The sequence below is a fragment of the Eublepharis macularius genome, chromosome 16 (genome assembly GCF_028583425.1).
Source record: "Eublepharis macularius isolate TG4126 chromosome 16, MPM_Emac_v1.0, whole genome shotgun sequence".
NCBI lineage: Eukaryota > Metazoa > Chordata > Lepidosauria > Squamata > Eublepharidae > Eublepharis > Eublepharis macularius.
The window spans coordinates 15,900,352-15,928,199 of record NC_072805.1 but is presented as its reverse complement, the minus strand read 5'-3'; the positions used below and the strand labels follow the sequence as shown (position 1 = coordinate 15,928,199).

The following is a 27,848-nucleotide window of genomic DNA, read 5'->3' as shown; positions in this document are numbered from 1 at the left end:
TTAGTAAAGATCTTAGTTATATCTTACCTTACTTAATTTCTTTAAAACCCCTCGAAAGACCATAATTGTCCCTTAACATCCCATTTCTTTTCCATATATTTTTTCAGCTTTTTCCAATCTTCCAAAAATGCTTCTGGATCTTGCTCCTTGAAATTTCTTGTTAGTTTGTCCATTTCAGCCATGTACAACAATTTCCTTGTCCACTCTTCAATTTCAGGTATTTCTTCTCTCTTTCAGTTCTGAGCATATATTATTCTAGCTGCTGATATCATATAATATAACAATATCTTATCATTTCTATTAACATCTTCCAAATGCAATGATAATAATGACATTTCTAGATTTTTTCCAACATTATAACAAAGCATCAAAGACATCTCAGTACATATTTTGGTCCAAAAGTCTCTAGCCTTACGACAAGTCCACCACATATGAAATAGAGAACCTTCATGCTCCTTACATTTCCAACACTTATTGGATAGCTGTTTGTTGGCTATGGCTAATTTTTTCGGTGTTAAGTACCATCTATATAACATTTTATAGCCATTCTCCCTATTACTGGTACATGTTGATATTTTTAAAGTATTTTTCCATAATTGTTCCCATGCTTCCATCATTATTTCATTATTACAGTTTATAGCCCACTTTACCATTTGCACCTTAACTGTTTCATCTTCCGTAAACCACTTCAATAACAATTGATACATTTTAGAAATAATTTTATTATTACCTCCCAACAATAATTCTTCTAACTCTGAATTCTTGGTTCTAAAGCCTGTTTTTCTTTGGTCTGAGTCAACGGGAAGTCTTTAATTTGTCTATATTGCAACCAACCATATTTAAAAGGCAACTCCTCATTTGGTTTAAGCTTCAACTCATTATCTGTTACTTCTGTTAAATCTTTGAGTGTAAGCCATTCCTTTCCTTTATATTCTAAGTTGGGGTTGATCACCTCAGCTGGTATAATCCACAGTGGTTTCTTCTGGTCTATAAATTTTTTGTACTTTAGCCAAGTCGATAATAAATTTCTTCTTAAGTAGTGGTGCTGGAACATTGCATCTATTTTGTGCTTTTCATACCACATATATGCATGCCATCCAAAAGATTTATTATAGCCTTCCAAAGTTAGTAATTTATGATTGGTTAAAGACACCCATTCTTTTAGCCAAACAAGGCATATTGCTTCATGATAAAGTCGAAGATCAGGTAACTGCATTCCACCCCTTTCCTTGGCATCACAAAGAACTTTCATTTTTACTCTTGGTTTCTTTCCTGCCCACACAAATTCCAATATATTCTTCTGCCATTTTTCAAAATGTTTTTTGTCTTTTATAATTGGTATTGTCTGCATTAGGAACATCATGGGTTGGTCTGGTTTTTCTTCTTCAGGTAATGGTCTGGATCCACGGAGGAGCGCTGGTGTTGGGAGGAGCGTTTATGTGTGATGGATCTATACTCTCTGCTTATGAAGACGTGGTCGTTGTAACAATTAATTACAGGCTGGGCCTCCTCGGATTCTTTAGGTAAGACGGATGGTGACCAGGAGGGCCTTTTTCTTCTTTGTGAGGTTATGAGCCCCTCTTTACTTTAGGCTGTTTATGGGTCTGCTCCAGATCCTGCCAAGCAGATATATTTTGGGAGTTCCCTGTAGTTATGCTGGAAACAGCCCACCCTCAATGTCTTCTCCAATTAGACACAAAGGACTGGAGTGTAGAGAGTGGTTTTATAACACTTTTATTGCAAAAAGAGAAGAGGATACCCAAGGCAATTTCATGCTTAAGAAAATGGTTCCTTCTGGCTCCTCCCTTGAGCAGCAGAATTTTTAGAACCTTGATGACACCAAGACATCAGTGTAATTAATTATAACATGGTTGGTTAGCGAGTGTTGCTCAGTAAGAAATTTCAACATGGAAATGTAGCAAAATACAATACACTTACATTCAGGTGTGTGTGGGCCTCTGGCATAGGGGAAGTATTTTCCAGCCACATGAGCTATATGGAAGTTTCCTCAACTGGAAAAACAGCAGCTCCGTGGAGTCATTTGGTATGGAGGGTGTGTGGAGCTTCAGTCCCTTCTTTCTGTGCACTGTGATCCTGATCCAGAAACTCCCCATGAGCCCAAGAATCTAAGTTTCAACAAGGGACTCCCAGCACTTGTTTTGATTAACAGGATTTGGGATGAACTCACAAAGGGATTGAAGCTATCCTGGCCTTCCACAAATAACGCGAAATTTAATTATTCAAGAAGGCCTTTTGCTTAGATAGAAAGACTGTACTGAAAGGAAGTGGTCTCAAGAGATCCATCATTAGAGAGATAGGAACCCATCAGTAAAGGGATAGAAAGGGACCACAGACGACTACTACTGTTGCTGGAAACAGTGAAGGACCGTAGACTTCGATCATTATGATCCTACTCGGTAGTCCCTATGCTGGCTGTTGTGGGTTTTCCGGGCTGTATTTCCGTGGTCTTGGCATTGTAGTTCCTGACGTTTCGCCGGCAGCTGTGGCTGGCATCTTCAGAGGTGTAGCACACTGTGACACTGAGAGATCTCTGTCTTTTGGTGCTACACCTCTGAAGATGCCAGCCACAGCTGCTGGCGAAACGTCAGGAACTACAATGCCAAGACCACAGCAATACAGCCCGGAAAACCCACAACAGCCATCGTTCTCCGGCCATGAAAGCCTTCAACAATACAGTCCCTATGCTGTTTAATATGTCAGTCGTGGAATTGCTTATGCTCTTTCAACGTTTTTTTCAACTCTGTATTGGATTTCTGCTGAGAGCCAGTTTGGTGTAGTGGCTAAGAGCGGCAGGACTCTAATCTGGAGAACCGGATTTGATTCCCCACTCCTCCGCTTGAAGCCATCTGGGTGACCTTGGCTCAGTCACAGCTTCTCAGAGCTCTCTCAGCCCCATCCATTTCACAGGGTGATTGTCATGAGGATAATGATAACACACTTTGTAAACTGCTCTGAGTGGGTGTTCTGTTGTCCTCCTGAACAAGTGGCATATAAATTGAATAATGTTGTTAGTTGTTTTCCAGCCAGTTGTTTACATCTTTGCAAACTGTATGTATCTTTCTATTATATGTTTATTGAAATGTCTTTGATATTGACTGTACTGACTCACACTGTGTAATCTGCCTTGAGTCTCAGTGAGAGAGGCAGACTATAAATGATGTAGATAAATGAATAAATAATGTATAATGAGGCTCTCCTGAGACGTTATGTGGCTAGAGTTCTCAATACTGCCTCAGTAAATGTCAGGAGATTTGGGAGGCAGTACCTGGGTAGAAACTAGAGAGTTGGTGAGGATGTGATGTCACTTCTGGGTGATGCTCTAGGCTGCCTTGACTAGTCTTGGGGTGGGGTGGGGGGGTTACCAAAGAGATTATGGGCGATTCCTTGAGTGTCACTATGTGAAGCCCATTTTCACTCCTGCTCCTTAACTCCTTGTGGGTGGGAAACTGGGGCTGAGGGCTGGTAATTCCCAGGGCCAGCGTGCCCATAGAGGCCAGGTAGGTGGTGGCCTCAGGCACAGGGTGCTGGAGGGAGCGCTGGAGGAGGCATGGGGGGTGGGAACGCGCACCACAAAGCAGCAGCCTCCTATCCCTCCCGCCTTGCGCCGCCGCCACCAGCACAAGCCCCTGGCCAGGCGCAGCCGCCGCAGGCAAGCATCTGTGGCGGCGCAGGCAACCGAGCGGGAGAGCTCGGAGGCTGCCCGCCGCAGTGATCAGGCTGGCAGTGGTGACGGCGGCGCGCAAGCGCACTCCCCGTGATGATGTCACATGTGACATCATCACGCAGGCTGGTGCACGTGTGCGTGCCCGGCCGGATGGCCACGAGCGCCGCAAACCCTTGCGCCGCCCCTGGTAATTCCCCACTCCAGGTGGGTACATGGGAGGCTCATATGTGAATGTAAGGTAACAAGTGTCTGTATTATTTGCTTGTCTACCTGCAAAACTCCTCTGATTACATTATTTATGGAAATGTGACAGTGATTGACAGCTCTAGTGAAAGAAGAGGAAAACATAGGTGTGGAGAGGCAGGATTTAGGCATTTTTATGTCAAGCACTTAGGGCCAAGCTACAAGTGACGAATGATACTTGAACGGCAAATGAACAGACTCACATGTATTCCTCCCTGTTCACTTGCACTCCACTTAGTGATCAAGTGGAGCGCAAGTGAACAGGGAGGAATACACGTGAGCAAGGGTCATTTCATAGAAAAAGAGCTGCAGGAACTCATTAGCATAACTCATTAGCACGCCTCATTAGCATATGCCACACCCCTCGCCATCACCGGAAGTGTGTTATTAGCATAATTGGTTTGGTCGGGCCCGAAATGGCCGGGTAGGGCTGGTCACTTCGGGTTTCGCTTCGGGTAAAGCTACCCGAAGCGACCCGCTTCGTGTAGCTTCAGAATTTCCCGAAGTGCGGCCAGCAAGATGGCCCCGCTTCGAAAATACCGAAGCTAAGCAATTCAAAGCAATTCATGTTGCTTCGGGTCGCTTCGGAGCGGCCGCTCGAGCGCCGTTTTTTTTTTTTTTTAAGCACAGGAAGCTTTTACTTGCTGCTGCTGATCTCTATTGCTGGAGGCTTGCAATTGGCAATGGAGATCAGCAGCAGCAAGCAAAAGCTTCCCGTGCTTTAAAAAAAAAGCAATGTTTTGAAGCTTATTCAAGGCTTCCAGTTCCGGCTTTGGAGAGGGGAGGGGTAGGAGTAGTGAGTGACTCACTCTAACCTCCTCCTTCCCCCTCCCATCCCTGAAAATGTGGCAGGAGCTTTTGCTTGCTGCTGCTGATTTCCATTACCAATGCAAGCAGCAAGCAAACCTGCACATTTGGAGGGATTCTTTGCACTGTTTGCAGACTTTGCAATGAGTGCAAGGGGGAGGAGGGGTTAGGAGTGGCCAATCCTGCAGTAGTATTCTCCTTCCAGCCCAGCCAATGGGGATTCTCTGGCAGGAGAGTATCTTTTTTAAAATGCTGCAGTGCAGGACTATAAATTGGAGGCTTCCTTTTAGGAATCTTCCAATTTACCCTGACGTTGAGATAGCGGCTTTCCTGGACAGAAATTGGAAGAGGAGGACCCTGCTGCGGAGTGCTGCTGACTGGCCCTGCATCTCACTGGTAAGTGATTCTCACTGACTCACAAGATTCTTTGATCTTTGGGGGAGGGGGTGGTTGGGGGGCAATAGGTTTGGGAAAGGGTTTGTTTTAAGTTTGCATTTTATTTTTATTTTTTAAATTTAACAGTGGCTTCCTAGGGGCAGACTCATGCCAAGCCCTGGTGTGTGCCAAGGCTTTGGCCTAGGTGGTGGTGGTGGGGGGTTAACTTGAAGCTGGCCTACTGCTGCTCTGTTTAAAGTTTTTTTTACTATGCCTGCCTTTCATTTCTACAGTGGGTGGCTTCCCTGGTACATGCCAAGGCTTTGGCCTAGTTTTATACTCTGGCTTCCACACTTTGGGACTGAGGGGTTAGAATTTAGAAGTAGTTTTAAAAGAGTTAATATACTTATTTAATAACCAGTTTCCATTCTGCTCTTTCCTAGAGACTGAGAGACTTGAGAGACTCCTGCTGCTGCTGTGGCTGGTCGAGCATCTTGTCTCTGCAGTCTTGCTGTGGAGGAGGACTCCCCCCGTTGAATTCCTGCCTGTCGCCTGACCATCGCTGGACTGCAGGAGTGGTGAGCGAGTCAGTGACTCACTGGGTTTTCTCGGGGGGGGGGGGATTGTATTGGTGGGTGTGGGGAGCGGAGGGGAGGATTAGGGGCTTGACTGGGTGGGAGTGAATTTTTTTTTAAAAAATTTCTACATTGTGTGTGTGTGTGTGGTTAGAGAGGGGAGGAGTTTTTCCTGGTGTGTGTGTCTGTGTGTGTGTCTCTGTGTGTGTCTGCCCACAGTGTTGTGTTCTTGCTGTGTAACTTGAATCACAACAGGAAATAAAGATTTTTTGCATGTAACTGTGTTTTTCAGATTCTCTGGTGTGTAGCGAGTTGTGTTCCTTTGGGGTGGGGGGGGGTGGCTGCAATGCCCTCGGTGTTATGTTCTTGCTGTGTAACTTAAATCACAACAGGAAATATTTTTTGCATGTAACTGTGTTTTTTTCAGATTCTCTGGTGTGTAGTGAGTTGTGTTCCTTTGGGGTGGGGGGAATGGTGTGCTGTGTCACACTACCGTGCCTTTTTTCTGTATTTGAAGGTTGAAAAATAAAGATTTTAAACTTTATTCAGTGTGTGTTTGTGGTTTTGTTCTTTGGTGTTAGGTTAGTTCCCATCATAGGGAACAATGGGGCTGGCTGGCCAGCCCTCTCTGTAGGTGGTGGGGGAATTTTGGGGAGGGTGTATGTGGTTCAGGTGTGCTTTCACAGGGACAAGCTTGGACTCAGGAGTGTGCCCTCCATTATGGCACCCCTGGGATGTGCATAATTGCCCTGGGAAAGAGAGTTTAAAAGTTCCCATCATAGGGAACAATGGGAGATGGCTGGCCAGCCTGCTCTTGGGGTAAGGGCAAGTCTTGGAATGTTGGGGAGGGTGTCTTTGGGGCTGTGTGGGGCTTTTGGGGGTTTTGGGTTAGGCCCCCCCAAATGGCCCCCCAAAGTGGGAGCAGGTTGAGCCTTGGTGGGGGGTGGGAGGACAGGTAGGAGGAGGTTCCCTCAGGGTTGGGGGCATTTTGCATGCAAAATGCCACCCCTAGCCAGACAAGCCTCTTCTTCCCCCCCCCATAGGATATAATGGAGAAAAGGAGGGGGGATAAGGGCAGCTTCTTTGAGAGGCCATAAAATGGCCCCCAAAGTGGGAGCAAACTTTCCAAAATTGGGGAGTTGTTAGAGACGAGGTAGGAGAAGGTCTCCACCAAGTTTGGTTTGCCTCGGAAAGAAATTGCCCCCCCCCCCAGAGCACCCGAAAGCCAGAAGTGAAATTGACACCCGAATCTTTCCGAAGCAAACCCGAAGCTTTACGAAGCTGTATTTCCGAAGCTGCTTGCCACTTCGGAAATACACTTTACCCGAAGCTGTTTCCCAGTTCGGGTAAACCCGAAGCGGGAAACCCGAAGCGACCAGGGCTTGCACAGCCCTATGGCCGGGATTTGGTTGCTGCCAGATGGGGGAGTGTTCCCACACCTGGCAGTGGCCTGATCAGGGCCATTTTGGCCCCAATCCAGGCCAATATGGGCCCAAAATGGCCCCCTATCCAAGCCGTTTTGGCCCCAATTCCAGCAGAAATTGCTATTTTTGGCCCTTTTGGACCCAGAATGCGGCCGAAAGGACCGGGATCGGGTCGGTGCCAGGCAGAGGAGGGTTCCCCCACCCCAAATGGCCAAAAGTCAGGTGAGCGGAGCCACCTGAGAGTGACCTTTTGGGGGAACTGCCGGAGCAGCGTTTCTGTGCGTTCACCCTCCAAATGAGCCCTGCACGTGAGTCTGTTCACTTGCCGTTCAAGTGTCATTCGTCACTTGTAGCTTGGCTCTCAGTCTATTGCGTAAGCTGTGTGGGAAGGGGATTGAAAATGCAGAGAACGTTAAAAGACTAGGCAGCCCAATCGGGAGAGATAAAAAAGCCTGAAGCAAAGAATGAGAACAGTGGAGTAGACCTCTAACTGTGTATGGATGAGAAATGGCAGTGGATGAAACTCTAATGAAAGGCCGAGGGACAGGAGAAACTAGATCATGTTGGCAGCAAAAAGAAGCAAGAACGGGGTAGTGGCTGAGTGTCTTCCCTTCATACTCTTCCAGCACTGGCTTGTAACAAGTAGAAAAATGCATGTAAATGATGTAGTCGATTCTCTGTTTCTGATTTTGTTGTGTACTGTGTCTGTCTTGCTTGTAGTACTGGATCTGTAGAAGCTCGTGGAAACTGGGGCTTACTGGATCAAATCGCAGCTCTCCAGTGGGTTCAGGAAAACATCAAGCAATTTGGAGGAGATCCCCAGTCTGTGACCATATTCGGCGAGTCTGCAGGAGCATTTAGCGTTGATGCTCAGGTGGGTATACTGACAGTGGTAGAATTTGCCTCTGCACCATCGTGCCCACTTCTTTATCCCCCAAAGCGGCCTTAAACCTCATTGGAGCAGGAGGCACTTCTGAAGTTCCTAGGAAGCATCACCTTTACATCTGCAAGGAGCTCCCATTCAGAAAAAGCTGCCCCTGTCATAGGAGGAAGTTTGCAATTGGCTAATATCTTGTGGAGCCTCCCAGCATTTTGTGGTTGGGCCTGGTCTTCATGGCAGCCATTTTATTATTAGAACCCCCCGTCTGTGCTCAAAATTCCCCAAATGCCCACAGGCTCAGCAAGGCTGGTGCGGCCCCCTGCAAAGCCATTCACAGAAACAGAGTTTGGAAGATGGGAAAGCCATGGCAAGTTAATGTGGAGGGAAACTCCCTCTCTCCTCATTATTAGGACTAGAGTGTGCTCCAGGGCTTGGCCTTGTGTGTCCCAAATAGTGGGATTTATCCTGGTTCCATCCAACAGGGAGATCAAGGGAGATGGATAGGCTGGAACAGATCAGGTAATTCTCCTTCATCAAACCTTTCAGCCGAGGTTCTTTGCTTGCATTATCTGGGGGGGGGGGGGACTTTGCCTCCTTTGTGAAACTGGTTTGTGAAACTTTGGGTTTTTTTTATTGTGGACAGAATCTCAGTCCATCTTCAAACTCTAGATAACCTGCATTACTAGTTAACACTTCTCGAATAATGGTTGCCTTTCCTAGACTATACATATATCACAAACCAGACAGTTTGTGATATATGTCGTTGCCATAATATGTTACTGTTAAAGATTGTTAAATGCCCATATTGTTGATCTTATTATCGAATGTTGTTTTCCCTGACTGGACCAACTTCTGTGTTATAAGCTGTTACATAAGTTTGTTGTTAGTTTGTGTTCAGAAAACTATATAAATTAAAAAAATGTTTAAAATACGGTCATGCCAGATGAGACCAAAACATAAACCTTCAAAATTTCCAAAGGAGTGCATATAACCCTTAGCATCTGCCTGGGTCTCCTTTGGTCAAGAGGCTGCATTTACACCTCCTCAGAGAAATAACCAGGTTCACCTACTATTCAAACACCTTAGATCTTTAATATATCCTAATCTGCATATTTTTCCTTCAGGTATTATCTCCGTTATCCAAGGGTTTGTTTAAGAGAGCCATATCAGAAAGTGGAGTTGTTCAGATTCCAGGTTTGTTGACTTCCCACCCAGAAGTCCTTGCGAAAGTAAGTGTGCTGTTGTGTAACACTTGGATTGTGCTCCTAAGAATAGCCCCTCCTCAAATTGCTCACCCCAGAGAAAACCCACTGGAAACAGTTTCAGGGAAATATTGTCCCGGAGTGCGTGTGTGTGAAATTCAAGCATTTGCTATCATTTAGAGGAACAGATCTAGGCAAAAAGGATTTCTTTATTAGATTCAAGGGATATATCTGATTGAATAGGGTTAGAAAAGTGACAGGTTAAAAGTGACCAAGATGTGCATGAAACACAACATAAGCCCTTTGCAGACAAAATGCTGGCGTTCTGTTTCTGCAGTGTGGTAGCTTGTTGGCCCCTGTAATGCAGCTGATATACACAGTCACCATATTGTGTATATCAGGTGAATGGATGCTGTACCTGCGTGGAAAATGCACACGTTGCCCTTTTTTCACAATAGAGTGATTGTGCATATTGCACTCTCCTGCTTCCATACATGTATATCATTTGGTAATGCACTATTGTATTTGCTTTTAAATTTATTTATTTTTTTTTATAAAATTTTTTATTGGATTAGATGTCATTAAATTGTACATTACAATCAGTTTCCTTTAATTTTTCCAATTCTAACCCCCTCCCTTTCCCCCCCTTTTGTTGACTTCCAACAGTTTTCCAACCCCTTGTCCCTTTTCCCTTACTCATTTTAAATTTATTCTATCTGTCAAACGTAGACTTTCACTTTCTTCTAAGCTTATCTATATAACACAGTGCTCCTTCTGTCTTCCTACTTACTTTAACAACTAAATAATACATAACTAAATAATACATTCTTGGCATATTTTCTTTTGATAATAATCATTTAGCTAATTTTGGTACTCTATACTCTATTTTATAATCTCATCTTCCATATGGGACAAACAATTTATCCCTCATTTAGCATAATTTTAGATACTTCTATAAACAGTACATTCAATATAAGTCAACCAATTTAACTTATACTCTATATATTACTTTTTCTACATATCTTATCTTCATACTGTTTTAATTATATAATTATATTATTCTTTCATTATGCAACTATCCACCAAAAATAGTCAACCAATTTGACCCATATATACCTCCAAACCAATTCAATCAATTTTTATACATTAATATATATTTTCCCACCTTACTTAAATTCCTTCATTGCAATAATAAAGTTATCTCCATTATACAATTATTGCCAGAAATGAAATTAATTAGTTTCTATCCTTATAATTAGTTAATTTCTATCATTATAATTCTTGTAATAACACCTATAATACTTAATGCTATATATAATAGTCTAATAAAGTAGTTGCTTAGAAATTCTCATTTACCTCTCCACCCCCCGGTAAAGTCACCTCCCTCTACTTTTATTGTATTTCAGTAATTTTCAAACTGCCACAGTTCTCCTCCCACCTCCCATTTCTTCACTAAATATTGTTTCAGCTTCTCCCAATCCGTGTTGAACTGTCCTGGATCAAGGTCTCTCAGTTTCCTTGTCATTTTGTCCATTTCCGCCATGTACAGCAATTTATATATCCAGTCCTCAATAGTTGGCACTTCTTGCACTTTCCACTTTTGCGCATACAAAAGTCTAGCCGCTGCTGTCATGTAAAATAGCAATGTCCTATATTGTGCTGGAATGTCCTCCATTCCCAAGTTCAGTAGCAGGAGTTCTGGGTTCTTATTAATTTGAAATTGTAAAATCTCGCTTATTACTCTTATTATTTCCCCCCAGCACTGCCTAGCTACCTCACAAGTTCACCACATATGATACAAAGATCCCTCATGCTTTTTACATTTCCAGCATTTATTAGACGTGTTCAAATTCCCTAGCGCAATTTTCTTTGGTGTCATATACCAACGATAAATCATTTTGTAGACATTCTCTTTAATATTGGTGCATGTCGTGATCTTCACTGTATTCTTCCACAAGTATTCCCATGCCTCCATTGTTATTTCCTTGTTAAAGTTTATAGCCCACTTCACCATTTGCACTTTAACTGTTTCATCTTCAGTATACCATTTCAGCAGCACTTTGTATACCTTAGAGATTTCCTTTTTATCCTCTTGTAAAAGTGCCTGTTCTAATTCCGAATTCTCCATTCTTATCCCTCCCTTCACACAGTCCGAATTATAAAGATCTCTGATCTGTCTGTACTGAAACCAATCGTAACTTGGAGACAACTCATCCTGCGTCTTTATTTTGGGTTTAGAAAATTCCATTCGGGTTATCTCCTTGTATGTTAAACACTGTTGTTCATTATCGACAGTTCTCCGATCTATTACTTCATATGGAACCACCCATGAGGGGATTCCATCTTGTAGGTAATTTCTGTACTTCTTCCAAGTTGTAAATAGGCTTCTCCGAATATAATGATGTAAGAACATAGAGTCCGCTTTTACTTTATCATACCATAAATATGCATGCCATCCGAATATTTTTTATATCCTTCTAAGGCCAGTAATTTCCGGTTTTTCAGCATCATCCAATCTTTCAACCACACTAAACAAATTGCGTCATAATAAAGTCTTAGGTTGGGCAGTTGCATTCCGCCTCTTTCTTTTGCATCTTGTAACACTTTCATTTTCACTCGAGGCTTTTTGCCTGCCCAAACAAAATCTGATATTTTCCTCTGCCATTTTTCAAACTGCTTAGAGTCTCGGATAATTGGTATTGTCTGTAACAGAAACATCACTCTTGGCAACACATTCATCTTAATTACTGCAATTCTTCCCAACCATGACAAGTTCAGTCTGTTCCATTTAATCAAGTCTTGCTCTATCTGAGTCCACAGTTTCTCATAGTTGTTTTTAAATAAATCTATATTCTTTGCAGTCAGTTCAATTCCCAGATATTTCACCTTACTTGTTACTTCACAGTCTGTTATTTCCATTAATAGTTGTTGTTTTTGTTTAGTCATATTTTTACATAATATCTTTGACTTCTTTTTGTTTACATAAAATCCTGCCAAATCTCCAAACTCCTTAATCTTCTCTATTACTTTTGGCATATTCTCCATTGGATCTTCCACAATTAACATTATATCGTCCGCAAATGCTCTGACCTTATAGGAAAAGTCCTTTATTTTTATTCCACGGATTGCATTGTCTTCTCGTATCTGTATCATCAGTATTTCCAAAACCAAAATAAACAACAGTGGAGACAACGGGCAACCTTGTCTTGTTCCTTTACCTATAGTCAATTTCTTGGTCACCTCGTCATTCACCACAATTGCTGCACTCTGGTCTCTGTAAATTTCCTTTACTGCTCTTATGAATCTTTCTCCCATTTGTAGCTTTTCCATGGTGGCAAACATAAAGTCCCAGTTCAAATTGTCAAATGCTTTTTCAGCGTCCACAAAGAAGAAACCAACCTCCTTGTCACAACGTTTGTCATAGTATTCAATAGCATTTATAACTGTCCTTAAATTGTCTTTGATTTGTCTATTGGGCAAAAAACCAGCTTGCTCCTCCTCAATAACTTCAGAAAGCCATCCCTTCACTCTTTCCGCCAGTATCTTCGCAAAAATTTTATAATCATTAAGTAACGATATAGGTCTATAGTTTTTCACGTTAGTCAGATCTTGCCCCTCTTTGGGGATCAGTGATATATTAGCTTCACTCCAAGTGTCTGGGATCCGTTGATCCTTTAAAACACCATTAATCACATCTTTTAGGAATGGTTCCAGTTCATTAGCCATTACCTTATAAAATTTGGCTGTAAGTCCATCCGGTCCTGGCGCCTTTCCCAAGTTTGTTGACTGTATTGCCTTTCTTATTTCTTCCTCCATTACTTCATTGTTCAATTTGTCTCTCCAAGCTTCCGAAATTACTGAGAGCTTCATTTTCTCCAAATATGTCGCTATTGAGTCTTTATTCACCTCTTTTTTATTATACAATTTGGCATAAAATTTATAAAAGGCTCTGCTAATAGCTGTCTGTTCCAGGTACACTTTATTGTCCTCACAGATTTTATTTATTATTTTCTTCTCCTTTCTCTTCTTCAATTGCCATGCCAAATATTTCCCAGGTTTATTTGCGCCTTCGAACGCCTTTTGATTCATTCTCTTAAGATTCCATTCCAATTCTTTGTTATTCATTGCTGTCAGCTGTTCTTGAAGAATTTTAATGTCCTGGTAGATTTTCTTTTTCCCTGGTCTTTTCTTTAACTGTATTTCTTTGGCTTTTATTTTCTCCGTGATCTCCTGTCTCTTCTCCTCTTTTTTTTTCCTGGCTCTTCCATTTAAGTCCATTAATATGCCTCTAATTACTGCCTTGTAGGTGTCCCATACCTTATTGGTTGGTACTTCTCTATTCATATTGTGTTGTATGAAGAACTTAGTTTCCCTTCTCAACATCTCCATATTTTCTCCCTCTTGTAACAAGTCCTCATTTATTCTCCATCCTTTCCTTTTAGTTCTTTTTCCAAACTTCCACATAATTGGGTTATGATCTGAGCCTACCATAGGCATTATTTCCACATCCTTAGTCCAAAGCGCTAAGTCCTTTGAGGCCCAGATCATATCAATTCTTGATAGCGTAGAGTGTCTCGCGGAGAAAAACGTATATTGTCTGCCTTTGGGATTTTGTCTTCCCTTCAATTGAAAGTGACAGGGGCAAGTGGTCACCTCCAAGGTAAGTTTCCACTTGCAATTTCATTTTATATGGGATTTTATCAGGGGAGACTAAAAAATAGTCTATCAAACTTGCACCTCTGTTTGAAAAGAACGGATACTCTCCCCTTTCATCGATGCCGGCCCGCCTGTTTAGAATGATCATATTGGTCTTGAGAACAAAATCCAAGAGTTTCAGGCCTGCGGGACTAACTTCCCCATCTTCAGATCTCCTTTCGTAGAAGTACAGATATCCCAGATCAGTCGATTCAATCTCGGTAAGTCCTGCTGAGGCCAGCCATAATTCATCATTCATTCCAATACAGGCATTTAAATCCCCTGCCCTCAAAATCTTTGCTCTAGGGTGGAAAATGGTTAGTCTATCTATCAGATTCTCTTAAGTGAGACCAAGCCTGATTTAAAAGGACTTTGTTAGAGATAGGAGGGATATAGACTTTCACCAAAATAAGGGCACTGACATTGAGCTCCAAATAAATAACTAATGTTGAAGGAGAGGATGAAGAAGTTCTACTCTATCATATTTCAGAGCATTTGAGATCATACAAGAGAGGCCAGCTTTAGGGCACCCCCCTTTCCTCCCTTTTATTGCTTTCTCCGTAAAGGTTGTGTATCCTGGGAGGGACACATCTTCCAGAGCCCAAGTCTCTTGGAGTAGTATTATTGAAAAGTTGTTGAGGAACTCAGCTACAGCTGGAGACCCTATCCTAGATGTCCATCCCGCCACGTTCCATGAAAGGATTTTGACAGGCGTACTTGGGAGTCAATCTTGGGAGAATGGCAAGATCGTATCTGGGGTCTGTGTGGTGAGAGCCTTGGGTTTTCTCATTACAATCCTGGGTTCGAGGGGCAACGGGGCATTGCCTTCATGCTCCATGTCGCTAGCTTCAAGCTCATTGAGAGCTCCATCGTGAGCACTTGTTTGGGCAATTGGGGTGGAGTCGATTTCTGCAGGACTTTGTGTTTCGAGCCTGCTGTATTTTCTATGAGACGATTGATGAAGATCCTCTAGTTTCTGTTGAAGAACTTGAAAACGTTTTATCATATTGCCCTGTTCTTGTAAGTCCAGGTTGGAAAAGGATATAAAGAAGTTGGTTTCAATTGAGTCCAAAGCTGATGTAGCAGTTAGATCATGGAATTTGCTAGCTAAATTATTGGTGGGGTCATTAGTTGGATTCAGATCAACTACTTCTTTAAGTTTCCTTTCTATTGTCGGGGGATGACTTTCCCTGCTTGCTTTCCCTTTCATTAGATTCCTTTTTCTGGTCTAAAGATGGTGGTAAATCTTTACATAGGTCAATGTTGTCAATAGATCTATTCATCTTTCTATCGCAACTTCTTCTTTCAGAGATGAAACGTTTTAATGGAACCAGTGGTTTAACTATTGGGTCACGGAGGTGCTTTAAGGGAGTTATTCCATATATTTGTAGAAAATTGCTTTTAGCCAAAGTAAGTCTTGGTAACCTTGGGGAAAAGAATGTAAGTAGAATACGATCATAGTATATTGGCCCTGGATTCTTTCTACGGTTCTTAAGTCTATAAGTGGTACATTCAGGAAGAAGGATAGATGTTGCTTAGCACGCCATTTCGGGAGCCGATTAATATGCTTCCCTTGGTAAGGATAGATCTTTAACACAACCTGACAAACGTCCTCATCCGGAATTGAATGGGGAACTGCATCAAAATAAGTCCTCCCAGAGGCCCTTCCTCTCACTGACTTTAGTGGGCAGGTCCCAGGAGGAAGATTATTATTTAATTGGTCTCTTGATTAATCAGTGATTGTCCCTGGAAGTACTGGGTTATCAGGTCCAATTTATCATAGATCTTGGCAAGAGCCTGACTTATTAATACTGTTTGATTGGCTAAATAGCTCAGGGTTTCTGCTTTACTTGATTCAGGACCTCCGTTTCCTGATAACAGAATTTCAGAAAGATCACTAAAATTCAGTTCCTTCTGGCTTTCATCTGATCATAGGTGTTGTGGGTTGGAGTTTGGAGACAGCGCTGACTCTTCAGACAAACACTGGTATCTGTTTGTCTAATGCAGTTTAAGAGTCCCTCTGGGAAAAAAATCTTCCAGTTTACTTTGCTTAGAGCAGGGAGCAGGAATATCATTCAATGGGCAGCCCCGTTTCTTTCCCATTTATTATTAAATTCCAAGTATAGGTTTTACTTGTTAAGACAAGTAAAAATATTATAATAACACAGCAGTAGCGTAAAGTTCGACTTCTTAGACTTCTTATCACAATACAGTCGGAAAAATAAATGCAGTTGGATAGTGCTATCAGCTGTGTAATTAGGATGCAGCAAGGTCTTACTAATTAGAGTAGTTACACCCTATTAATCTTATTCTCTACTTTCCCTTGCTCCACCACACACCCGATCAGAATCAAACAATAAGATAAATGAAATAAATTAAAATAAATAAATGAAATAAACCTCCTACAACCAGGCTGAGGAAAGAAAGCAGAAACGTCCTCTAAAGCAGGGGGCAAAACTCACACACCCAGCAGCAGTCTAGAGTGGCCATTAAAAGCACCAACCGGCTAAGCAACAGAATAGAAATGAGATTAAAGAACAAAGAGCTAAAAGGAAACAGCACAAAGAGTTAAAAGGAAACAGCAAAGAGTACACAAGTTTGCCACCTAGAATAAGTGAGAGAAATCAGTCTCCTTCCCTACTTTGTTCATATCATAATTGCTTTTAATTGCCTGTCTTTTTAAAATCTTAACAAAGGAAATAGCAACTGTCTTCGGCTGTGGGACAAACAATGCTGAAATGGTGCGTTGCTTGAGGAGCAAAACAGAGCAAGAATTAAAATCCTTGATGAAGGTAGGTAAAAGCCATGGGAGGGTCCTGTGCTGTTATGTTGCAGTATGGTGATAGGTCCTAAAATCCAACTGAATCAATGGCAACATGCCTGATTGTAAATTCATTCATTCATTTGGAGGCTTGTCCTCTGCACTTTTATCCACAAGGTTTTGCAAGATGCTACCCATGGTGACCTTGGAAAAGAGCAAGTGTCCAGTAGCATCTATAAGACTAACTAAATTTTTGGTAGGGTAGAGTTATAGCTCACATCTTCAGGTACTTATAGGTGCTAGTGGACTCTTTTCTACTGCTACAGACAGACTAACATGACATGGCTACCCTTCCTGATCTATGATGAACACAGATTTTAATTATTTTATCTAAAAGGCTATGTGCTACGTAGACTTGTTTGAATAAACTGATATATCTAAAAGGTGAACATAAAACAATTAACTGATATATGTCGTGTAGGGCTTATGCTGGCCGTTGCCTGAGCTATTAAAGTTGTCAGTATTCCAGGATGCTGAAAAAACAGATCATTCATGTTCTCAACAGTTCATCTATATTCTTTTCAAATATGGATGAACGCCAACCATCGAGGGATTTATTTATGTATTTATTAGATAATTTATTTGCTCCCTCTCTGGAGACCTGTTCTAGTAAGAAAAGAAAAAAGAGTTAAAAATTCAATTCACCAATGAAACAGCAGTCAGCACTGCCTTCACCAGCAACAAAATTATTTGCTCTATAAGTTTTCTACATGTTGTTGATACACTGAATGTCAAGAATACTCTGTAAAGGTGACAAACTGGTGGCAGCCGTAGCGTGGAAATAGGCCTTCACTGACCAGTTGTATCACAGCCTGTTCCTCTCTCCACCCTCCCGCCTACGTGATTCTGCAGCTGTTAGCTTGTTTTTCTGTTATTGTGTTGAGCAGCTGTCTGCTCATGGGCTAGTGCACCTTTTCTTTGAAAAAACCTAGAGTCTGGGACTTCTGCAGTAGAAAAAAGACCACCATGGGATGACATGATAGAGTCTTATAAAATTATGCAGGGGGTGGTGAAATTAGATAGAAAGAGGGGGTTTTCCCCTCATATGCCCTCGGGCAACACATTCAGAACAAACAATAGAAAGGACTGCTTTATTCAAAGAGTATTTAAATGGTGGGGTTCACTGCTAGCAAATGTAGTGACAGATGATGATGATGATGATGATGGTGGTGGTGGTGATGATGATGATGATGATAACAATAGCAGCATTTGATTTATATGCTGCCCTTAAGGACAACGTAACACCCAGTCAGAATGGTTTACAAAGTATGCAATTATTTCCCCCTTAACAATCACCGTGTGAGGTGGGTGGGGCTGAGAGAGCTGTGACTGGCCCAAGGTCCCTCAACTGGCTTCAGGTGGAGAAGTGGGGAATCCAAACTAGTTCTCCAAATTAGAGTCCTGCTGCTCTTAAACATTACACCAAACTGTCTCTCACCAGTAGGTGGAATTCACTGCCAATGGACAATGGTAGAATTCGCCACCAGTGCATGTGGTGATGGCTTTTAATGGGGACTGGAAAGCATCATGGAGGATAGGTCCTTCAAGCAGCTACTAGCCATGGTGACGAAAGGGATCATCTTCATTCAGAGGCAGTAAGTCTCTGGATCCCAGTGCCAGGAAGCAAAATCAGAGGCAGGCCTTGGCCCCTATGCCCTGTCGTTCACCCTCCAGAAACAAAGCAGGGAAGCCCCGGGTAGTCAAAGGTTACAAGAAACAATACCGGGAATATACAGTCAAAATTTTTGGATTTTTATAACAATATATTGGTGCAAAAATGTGCAAAGGTGCAAAGTGTCAACAATAAATACAATCTATAATAAATACAAGGTAACAATTATACAAGGTAACAGTTGTTTGTCCGTGTTTTTGTAATGTTCATAAAGAAACGTCTGGGTGAGAGCTGCAGTAGAGCCTTCTTAGGAATGTAGGCAGACAGTCCCACAGAGGAGGGTGACCACAGTCCAAATCAAATGAAAATATTGATGTGCCGACGGGATTATGCTTGCATATTATACCATTCCCGTTTCGTATACACAACTTCTTCCTGGGCACAGTTATTGGACTGTGGACATAAAGTCAATGTGTATTAAATATATTATCACATATAAACAATCAGAAATTGCATCTCATATTAAGGATATATGACTCACTGTACACCTTCCTAATGGTCTTCAATTAGAACAGCTCACCACATGATATTTTCATTACTGGCATGAACCACCATTTCAGTGCAACGGACATTTATTACAACAAAGGGGGACTCCAATATATACAAAAGCTGACTAGCTAATTAATTCCCTAATTAATTCACCCTCCAGGGCAACGGGTTGGCCACTGTATGAAACAGGATGCTGGATTAGGTAGGCCTCTGGTCCAATCCAGCAGGCTCTTCTTGTGTTATGTTATGGGTCAGGGTGAGTCCCCAGTATCTTGCTTCCCTGTGTTCAGGCAATTGGGGAGAAGCTGGAGGCCTGCTATGTCTGAACCTTCCAGTTCTCTGGCTGCAGCAAAGGGGGTGGTGGACAGAAATACCGCTTGAGCAGGGGCTGCGTTTGGGGTGTACATTCAAGAATCTGCCAGTGCAGTTGGGGGTGTGTGGACCGTGCTGCTAATTGTCAGCAGTTATAGATATATAGGAAGATATATTCCACAGGAGTACAGAAGACCTACAGAATGCAGGACTGAGTTTGCTGAAAACCAGACCAGGCATGGGATAGTGGCCCAACTGGGGGGAGAGTAAGCCTTTTATCCATGCTGTTTTTGCCATTTAAATGTCCTCTTTCCTAAAGCTGCTTTTGGCCAAATGGGGAAAGCATACAGGTACCATAGCAGGGAAATGATAAGATTCTCCCTAGCACCTGGCAGGGCAGTGCAGATTACCTGTTTACTATGATGCTACAGGCAAGCAGACGGTTGTTTGTGTTCGCCCTGCCTGTGGTTTGGCAGGTTCTTCCTTGCACTGAATGGGGAGAGGGATTGGGGCTACTTCTTGGCCTTGGCCATAGAGCTCCCTGGTGTAGGTTGACCACTTGCTGATGCTGCTCTAGACTCTGCCCACGTGCAAGCATAGAAATCATTACAGTGATCCTGAAAACTGGGTGTGCAGTTGGCATGCTGCTGATACAGTTTGGGCCTATGCAGAAGCTGGGACTTGTTGGGTTTTACATATGAAAAATGCTTCTAAATCAGTCCAGTTTTGCTTCATTCTCATTATGAAGGTCTTGGAATGTTCTTCCTATAGGAAGCAAGCACACATTTAAGATATGTTTTCCTTTTAAAAATCCAACCACAGGAAATTAGAAGCATGAATGCAGTTGTGGACGGCAAGTTCTTTCCAAAGGCACCCGAAGAGCTTCTGGCTGCAAAGGAGTTCAGCATTGTGCCATATCTACTCGGCGTGAATAACGACGAATATGGTTGGGCCGTACCTCTTGTAAGACATTTGTTTCTCCTTTCTGTATCGCAAGCACCTGCATTATCTGAAAAGGTGCCTTAGGGATGAGTCATATGCTATATAAGCCCTCCATGGCCTGTATGAGGACTTTCTGTCAAATGAGTGCCTAGAGTTCCCTACGAGGAGCTCAGTTCCCAGGTGCACACTGGCTGGATTCAGATCAGAACCATGACCCGTGGGGCAAGGGGCTCAAGCCTCCCCCTCTTCTCACGCACCATTTTCCCAACCCAGGGAGCCACTGTTTGCCCCTCCAGGAGAACTTGAGAGCAAATGTAGCGTAGTGGCTAGAGTGCTGGACTAGGACCTGGGAGACCCAGGTTCAATTCCTCACTCTGCCATAGAAGGTTTCTGGGTGGCCTTGGGCTGGCCTCACACACTCTTGGCCTACCCAACAACCCTGTGGGGAGAAGATGGCGCTGGGGAGACTGTGGTGAGCCGCTTTGAGTTCCCATTGGGAGCAGAAGTGGGCATAAATTATGGCTAATGTGTGCTGATGGCTAGGTTTCCAGCAGGAAGCTCCCAGTACACCTCTGGTAGAAATGCATCTGTCAGCCACAGGGACTTTATAATATGTGAGTCCGCCTTAGCACAGATCAGACACGGGGAACATCTTGGAATGTCTTGCAGTTCTGTTTTGCCAAGTGCTTTCCATACTACTCCCATTTCTTCTCCAGCCTTGTATTAACCATGTATTAACCACATCTTTGCAAAGGGGAGTTTAAAAAAGATAACAGGAGGTGGGGTGTATAGCACTTTCACACACGCTGAACAACTTTCGATCCACTTTCAATGCACGTTAGCGATCATTTGCAAGTGGTTTTTCCCGTTTCACACAGTAAAATCCAGTGCATTGAAAGTGTGTTATTCAGCAGGTGTGAAAGTGCCCCCAAAGTCAAGTTTAAGGTGTCAGATACAGTTTAGCCAGCTCTCCAGAAAGTAGATGGTGTGTGCATCATTCTGCATTGGGTACAAGTACATAATTTCAACAACAAGGGCATAAAAAAAGATAAATTCAATGCTGAGAGGCTGTGGCTCAGTGGATGCAGAGGGTCCCAGGTTCAATCCCCTGCATCTCCAGTTAAGAGGACCAGGCAGTAGGTGATGCACAATCCTGGTTGAGACGCTGGAGAGCTACTGCCAGTCTGAATAAATAATACTGACCTTAATGGACAGATGGTTTGATTCAATATAAGGCAGCTTAATGTGTTTCTGTGTATGCAGTTCTGCAAAAGCTATTCGTGGATAAGACTTTTTTGTACACGCATTATTTGAATATTACCTTATATCTTCTGCTGCCATTGAAGTGGCATAATCTCACACTGAACAACATTGAATGCAAGTGCAAAAATGTTATTATTTTTTTACACACAGATGCTGTATTCCTTAGATATAAAAGATGGTATAGATCGGGAGATCGTCATGGCAGCATTCCAGGCTGTAGCCTCTGAGTTGGTAAGAGAGAAGCAGATACTCCATGCTTTTTGGACCATAGAATGGCTTGTTTATATATAAATTCCAAGATACCTGGAAAGACTTAAAAATATTATAGACCCTTTAAAAAAATGCAGGGAAGATCTAATTCAACAGATATCTTGGTGTTCTCTGTTTTGACCATCAGAGACTAGCTCTGAGTTTGTAAATTGGTAATATGGGGATGTGGGGTAAAGTTGCCAGCCTCCAAGAGGGGCCTGGGATCACCCAGAATCAAAACTGATCTCCAGATCCAGAGATCAGTTCCCCCAGAGGAAATGTCTGCTTTGGAGGGTGAACTCTATGACATCTAGAGGTGCCGTTCCCTTGCCCGAGGTGGGGGATCCCCTGTTCCCACCCTCCCACCACCCTCACTTACTTGGCCAGCAGGGCATGCGCTTCTCAGGGCACCCCCAGGCAGCCTGGCTTGACCCCAGGTGTCGCGGCATGCTCCAACACCTACAGAGGCCTGATTTGGGCCAAATCATGCTCTCCAGCAGGCCGGTTTCGGGCCAAATCCCTTGGTGAGTGCAGGAGCTCTCTTGGGTTTGCCCTTTGACCCATGTGATGATGTCACTTTCAGGAGGTGACATCATCATACAAACCATGAGTGCACGCGCTATGTGTGCACACGCACAAAAACCCAGGATGCAGCGAGGTAAGTGCTGGGCTCCCAGTTTCCCACTGGATGAGTCAAGAGACCCGGTAACCCTAATGGCATCACAACCCTGCTGAGCTCCGCCTCTTCCCCAAGCCCTGCCCATCCCAAGCTCCACCCCTAAATCTCCAGGAATTTTTCCACCTTGAGTTGGCAGTCCTTAAGTTCTGGTAGTAATGAAAGGTCAAGAAATCCTGGTGCCTAGTGAAGCACTTTGGAAAGGGCCTTCCAGCAGAATCTTGCTCAATACCCAGACCAAATGTGTAGACCTGCAGATTATAAATCAGGAAGATTCACAGCACTGAAACTAAAGAACCAGCCAGACAACCAAAAGCACAATGCTGGAAAGAATCCAGTTAATATATCTAAGTTGTAGAATATGGCTCCGCTAGCAACTGAGCACAGGAATGATGTCGGGGCGGCGTGACAGGCTCTGGTGTGTTCCTGTGCCCCACAGCGGGCCAGTTAGGGCCCCAAACGGGCTAAAACAGGCTTCCTGTTGAGTAAAGGAGCACTCCAGAGACCATCACACTGCCCGGGCAACCTTCCTGCGCTCTGCAGCAGCCCAATTTCGGCCCCAAAGGGTCGCTGAGGAGCACAGGAGGACTCCAGGGCTTGTCGTGCCACTCCAGCAGCACTCCTGTGTTCCACAGCAGGCTGATTTTGGCCCATTTGAGGCCTAATTGGGCCTGTTTGGGGTTATACTCTCACACCTCTGAAACTGATGTCCCCAGTCATTACCAAAGGCTCTCGTTCCCCCAAGCTGTTATCACTTCAGGCCAATCCATATGCTAGAACTGTTCACTGCAAATAAAAATGGCTATAAACACCTTCAACACGCCTGCCATTTCCTTTCCTTGTAGGGGCTCTCAGCTGAATCTGTGCAGAAGGTATTGGATGAGTATCTGGGAGACACGGAAGACCGTATCCAATTACGAGACCACTTCCGAGAACTGATGGGAGACGTCTTCTTTGTCATTCCTGCTATTCGAACAGCTAGAAGCCAAAGAGGTTAATTTTCTGAAATAACAGAACTCTCACAGAAGACATTTAGAAGCCCTATTGACCCAAATTCTCACTGTTTTTCACATTTGGATTTCACTGCCAAAATGTGAATCTTCCTTGTAAAAGCATACTGTATGTGCCTTTGTTTTAACCGGGCTGAACCAGGCCGGAGTGGGTCCATAGGAATGCGCCGTGCCATCCAGGAGTGCGCCACACCACCTGGAAGCGTACCAAGAGTACGTCCCCAGGAGACCCATGCCTCCCCTGCTGGCTAGATAAGTGAGGGGGGGAGTGGAAGGTGGGGGTGGGGCCTGGCAACCCTACCTGCTGGGGAATATTTAGAAGTAAGGGCTTTTTTCTGGTAAAAGAGGTGGTGGAACTCTGTTATCATATGTGCGTGTGCAAAGTGCATGCACACTCCAGGAAATGCATGATGACATCATTTCCAGAAGTGATGTCACTCCCTGAAGTGACATCACTCCCAGAAGTGATGCCGCTTCCCGGAACCTAGCACAATGCATTACAACAAGATAAATGTTAGTAAGCTTGGAAAATAACATTATTATGAGAAAGGGTTTTTTTCCTTTCTGGATCCTCTACAAAATGTGAAATCTTCCATTCCCTTTCCCAAACATTTCATTTCTTTGGAATCACATTTTAAAATATGGAAAAAGGCGGGGACCTCTAAAAATCCAAAACCCATCTCACAAATCTAAACTCGAACAGATTCCCTCCGTCAGCATAGAAAAACAATTCCAAAATTCTTTCTCAAAATTCCACAGAGTCTGAAATTCCTAATCTAATGAATATTGAATTTTCAAATTTTCAGGGAGAGTTTTGCTTTACTGGAGCAATTCAAAATTAGTTACTCAACTTTAGCTGCATTAGATTCATACTTAGTTTAAAATGGCTTTTTTTGGTTGCCTACGTTCCAAATGGCTAAGCTGTTTTGACATTGTGAAATGTTCATATACATTCCAATGTCCCAGACAAACAATATTCATAAAAATTTCCTTAATACCCATATGTCCACTGCAATTTCAGTGATGTTAATCAGCTGAGGGGGAGGGGAGAACCATTTGAGTTACAGCTATTCAGACATAAGAACACCTGTATGCTGATGAATATATTGATGAAAGCCTTTTGTGACTTGGACACAGCTATCCATTCCTACCATAAAACTGGAATAACCATAACTGATATATTTAACTGACACAGAACCAATCTGCATTCAAAAGCTTTGGGAACCATAACAATGTCAACTTCAGTCAACAAAAGAATGAAAGCAACACACATACACACACACACACATGCACAGCCCCACCCACCCCATGAAAAGAAAGCAGAATGAACTCATAGCAGCACACACACACACAGACCCACCCACTCACCCTGAATGAAAATAAAACAGAATGAACTCAAAGCAGCACACACACAGAAACCCCTGAATGAAATGAAAGCAGAATGAACTCAAAGCAATTTAACCTGGCCCCAGCAGCTCTGCTTGCACTCTCACTCTCTCTTTCACTCAGGAATGAAAAAAGCAGAATGAACTCAAAGCAGTTAAACCTCCTCTGCAGAGCTCTTGCTAGGCCCCAGTTCTCTCTCTCACACACACAGAGGAATGTGAAGAAAGCAGAATGAATGCAAAGCAGCGAAGCCTCTTCTGCAGAGCTGCTGCCAGGCCCCAGATCTCTCTCTATCTCTCTCTGTCACTCACAGAGGAATGGGGAAAAAGCAGAATGAACTCAAAGCAGCTAAACCTCCTCTGGAGAGCTGGCCCCAGCAGCTCTACTTGCGCTCTCTCTCTCTCTCTCTCTCTCTCTCTCTCTCTCTCTCTCTCTCTCTCTCTCTCAAATAAAAAAGCAGAATGAACTCAAAGCAGCTAAACCTCCTCTGAAGACCCTGCACAGCCGAAGGAGGAAGGAATCATGTGGGCAGATTCTAGAGCTGCTGGAACAGCATTCCGGAGTATCCCCCCTCAAAAAAAGCCCTGGAAGTACTTATATTCCTCTCCCACCCCTTCCTCTGCCTGTTGAGAGTGGCTTTTACCAGAAAGAAAGCAGCAGATGAGCAAAGGGTTAAAGTTCTCTGTCCTAGAGCAATGCTGGCAGCTACATTTGGACACACAAAAAAGCCCTTTAAAATAAATAGAGAAGAAAAGTAAGGCCTAGTGGACCCTTGAGCCTTGCAGTGAAAAAGCAGTTGCCATCCTATTATGTGACTGAACTGTGTGCATTCTTTTGGAGCACCCAATTGATTGATGCTTCCTATTGAACATTTCCAGCAGTTTGGAAATTACTACTACTAACAATAACGAACTTATTCTCTTTTTATTTTTCCCCTCAAGATTCTGGTGCTCCTGTCTACTTTTATGAATTCCAGCACCGGCCCAATATGTACAAAGATATAAAGCCAGATTTTGTGAAGGCAGATCATGGCGATGAACTTGGCTTTGTTTTTGGATGGCCATTAATAAAAGGTAAATCAGCCTTCATGAGTAAGGGTATGATTATGGGTCAAGTTAATAAGGGGCAAGCTTCAGAATTGCATTGGTTGGTTGTAGCATTAACTTTATAGTGATTCTCCTCTAAAGAATTCTCAGTGAGGATTACTACAACAGTCTACAGAAACATAAAATTCAGCTTTGGGGAGGGGGGGAGCATAAAACCAGAAATACAAACCAGCAAGATCCAAAATGCAGGTCCTAATCAGCATTGATCCTGTCTGTAAGTGGATAGCTTCCTGTAATCCAACTATGATCCTCCAAGACTTTCCCCACTCTCTTCGAAGTTTTCAAGACTGAAGGCCTGAACGCATTCAAAAGCACCCTGCTATTCAAACCAAGCCGCCATCCTGATACCTCCGGGAAGGAACTCCGTGTTGGGGTCTGATGATCTGCTCCTCCAGTGTTCCCGCCCAGCATCCAGCGTTCAGGGCTCCCCTGCTTCTGAACAGGGCATGGAGCTCCCATGGCAAGGAACCCTGCAAACATGCCCGATTCTTTTAAAACAGCCATGCCTAAGCTACGGCTGCCCCCCATCCCAGGGATTCCAAGTTCATTGTGCACATGGAGCTGCCTTCTCCTGAGTCACGTGTTGGTCTGTCAAAGTCAGTCTTGTCTACTCCAACTGGCAGCAGCTCCCCAGGGTCTCGGGAAGAGTCCTTTCGGATCACCTGTTACTTTTAAACTAGGCAGGGATTGAACCTGGAACCTTCTGCAGGCAAAGGAGGAGATGCTCTAATACTGAGCCACGGAGACTATTTTCCCTTTTGTCTCTCCTGTCCCATCTTCAGGTGACGATTCAGAGGATGAGAAGAAGCTCAGCAGGACTATCATGAAATACTGGGCCAACTTTGCTCGCACAGGGTGAGATTCCTGGCTATTTCAAACCGGTGTGGCTCAGTCTCTTTAACACCCACAATCCAAATGCAAATTTTGTTTCTGATGTTTTTCTAGAAATCCAAATGGCGAAGGTTTGGTGGGGTGGCCACGCTATGACCTGAATGAAGAATATCTGGAGCTGAACCTGCAGCAACAGAAAGCAGAGAAACTGAAAAAGGACCGGGTTGATTTCTGGGTGGAGATCTTGCAGGACAAAACAAAGAAAACCACAAAAGAACAGGAAACACGTGTGGATCTCTAGCTGGCAATGTGATTTGCTGGTTTGCTATTGTCTTGAGACATCAAATACTTAAATGATAACTGAAAACTGTATTTGTCAAAGTGTGTCTTAGCCGTGAAGGGAGGGAAAAATCAGAGGCTTTGACTGCTATCAACCAGTCTTTATCAACCAGAAATTTCGTGTGACTCTTGATTCAGCATTTAGGAAGTGCTGTCAAGGATTTCAGCTACTAGGTGGAGATTACTATGAATGCTGTTGGTGAATCTTAAGAACTGAAATCGGGGCTGTAATATTTTACTCTTCTTAGGATTGCACTGTTAAATCAATGAATGGAGATGGTTTTGCAAGGTGCCTGGGATGAAACAAGCAGCTTAGAGGTTTTAAAGTTGTTTTAAACAGGAATGGTAGGAGATACCTTCTCAAACAGAAGATGGATTTTAGTGGTTGTAGCTCACAACTTTTTCCCTCCTCCAAAAATTAGGCATGTGGGGACCCAATTCAGAGGGGAAAGAGTTTAAATGTTCCCCTTCATACTGTTTCTCCAATCTGAAGCAGCCCTCGGGTGCTGTTACTTGCCTTTCTGGGGAAACATACAATCTTACATGTGCAGATCGTCTAAAAATGCAGTTTCCGGCCTGCAGAGCTGTTATTTGTCTTCATTTGTAAGTGGCTGCAGATTTGATTAACCCATTAAAATCCATACTGAAGATTTTTTTAAGTCAAGTTTGGTGAACAGTTTAAAAAATGGAAAGTACCCAACCAAAACTTTACCTTAATTTTGGCTCAAGTGCCACAAATTACAGTGAACGCAATCCATTACAGAGTTAAGTGGCCGCCGTGCAGTAGATGGTGGCAGGCTAGAACTGGAGAGAGGTGTGACAAACTTCTGGTCTTTATATTTTTAAAGGAAGAGACTCCGTGTTTA

At 43.2% G+C, this 27,848-nt stretch overlaps 1 protein-coding gene across 1 annotated transcript in view; it reads left to right on the top strand.

Moving 5' to 3' along the window:
* Positions 1-27,635, top strand: part of LOC129344078 (fatty acyl-CoA hydrolase precursor, medium chain-like) — a 42,454-nt gene extending 14,819 nt beyond the window's left edge. The window contains exons 4-13 of the mRNA XM_055000572.1: positions 1,390-1,523; positions 7,830-7,983; positions 9,114-9,218; positions 16,583-16,678; positions 20,003-20,143; positions 21,536-21,616; positions 23,156-23,303; positions 25,648-25,779; positions 26,595-26,667; positions 26,758-27,635. Coding sequence (XP_054856547.1) covers positions 1,390-1,523; positions 7,830-7,983; positions 9,114-9,218; positions 16,583-16,678; positions 20,003-20,143; positions 21,536-21,616; positions 23,156-23,303; positions 25,648-25,779; positions 26,595-26,667; positions 26,758-26,944 — 1,251 coding nt within the window. The 3' untranslated portion in view covers positions 26,945-27,635. The remainder of the gene's footprint in view (positions 1-1,389; positions 1,524-7,829; positions 7,984-9,113; positions 9,219-16,582; positions 16,679-20,002; positions 20,144-21,535; positions 21,617-23,155; positions 23,304-25,647; positions 25,780-26,594; positions 26,668-26,757) is intronic.
* The last annotated feature ends 213 nt before the right edge of the window (positions 27,636-27,848 follow it).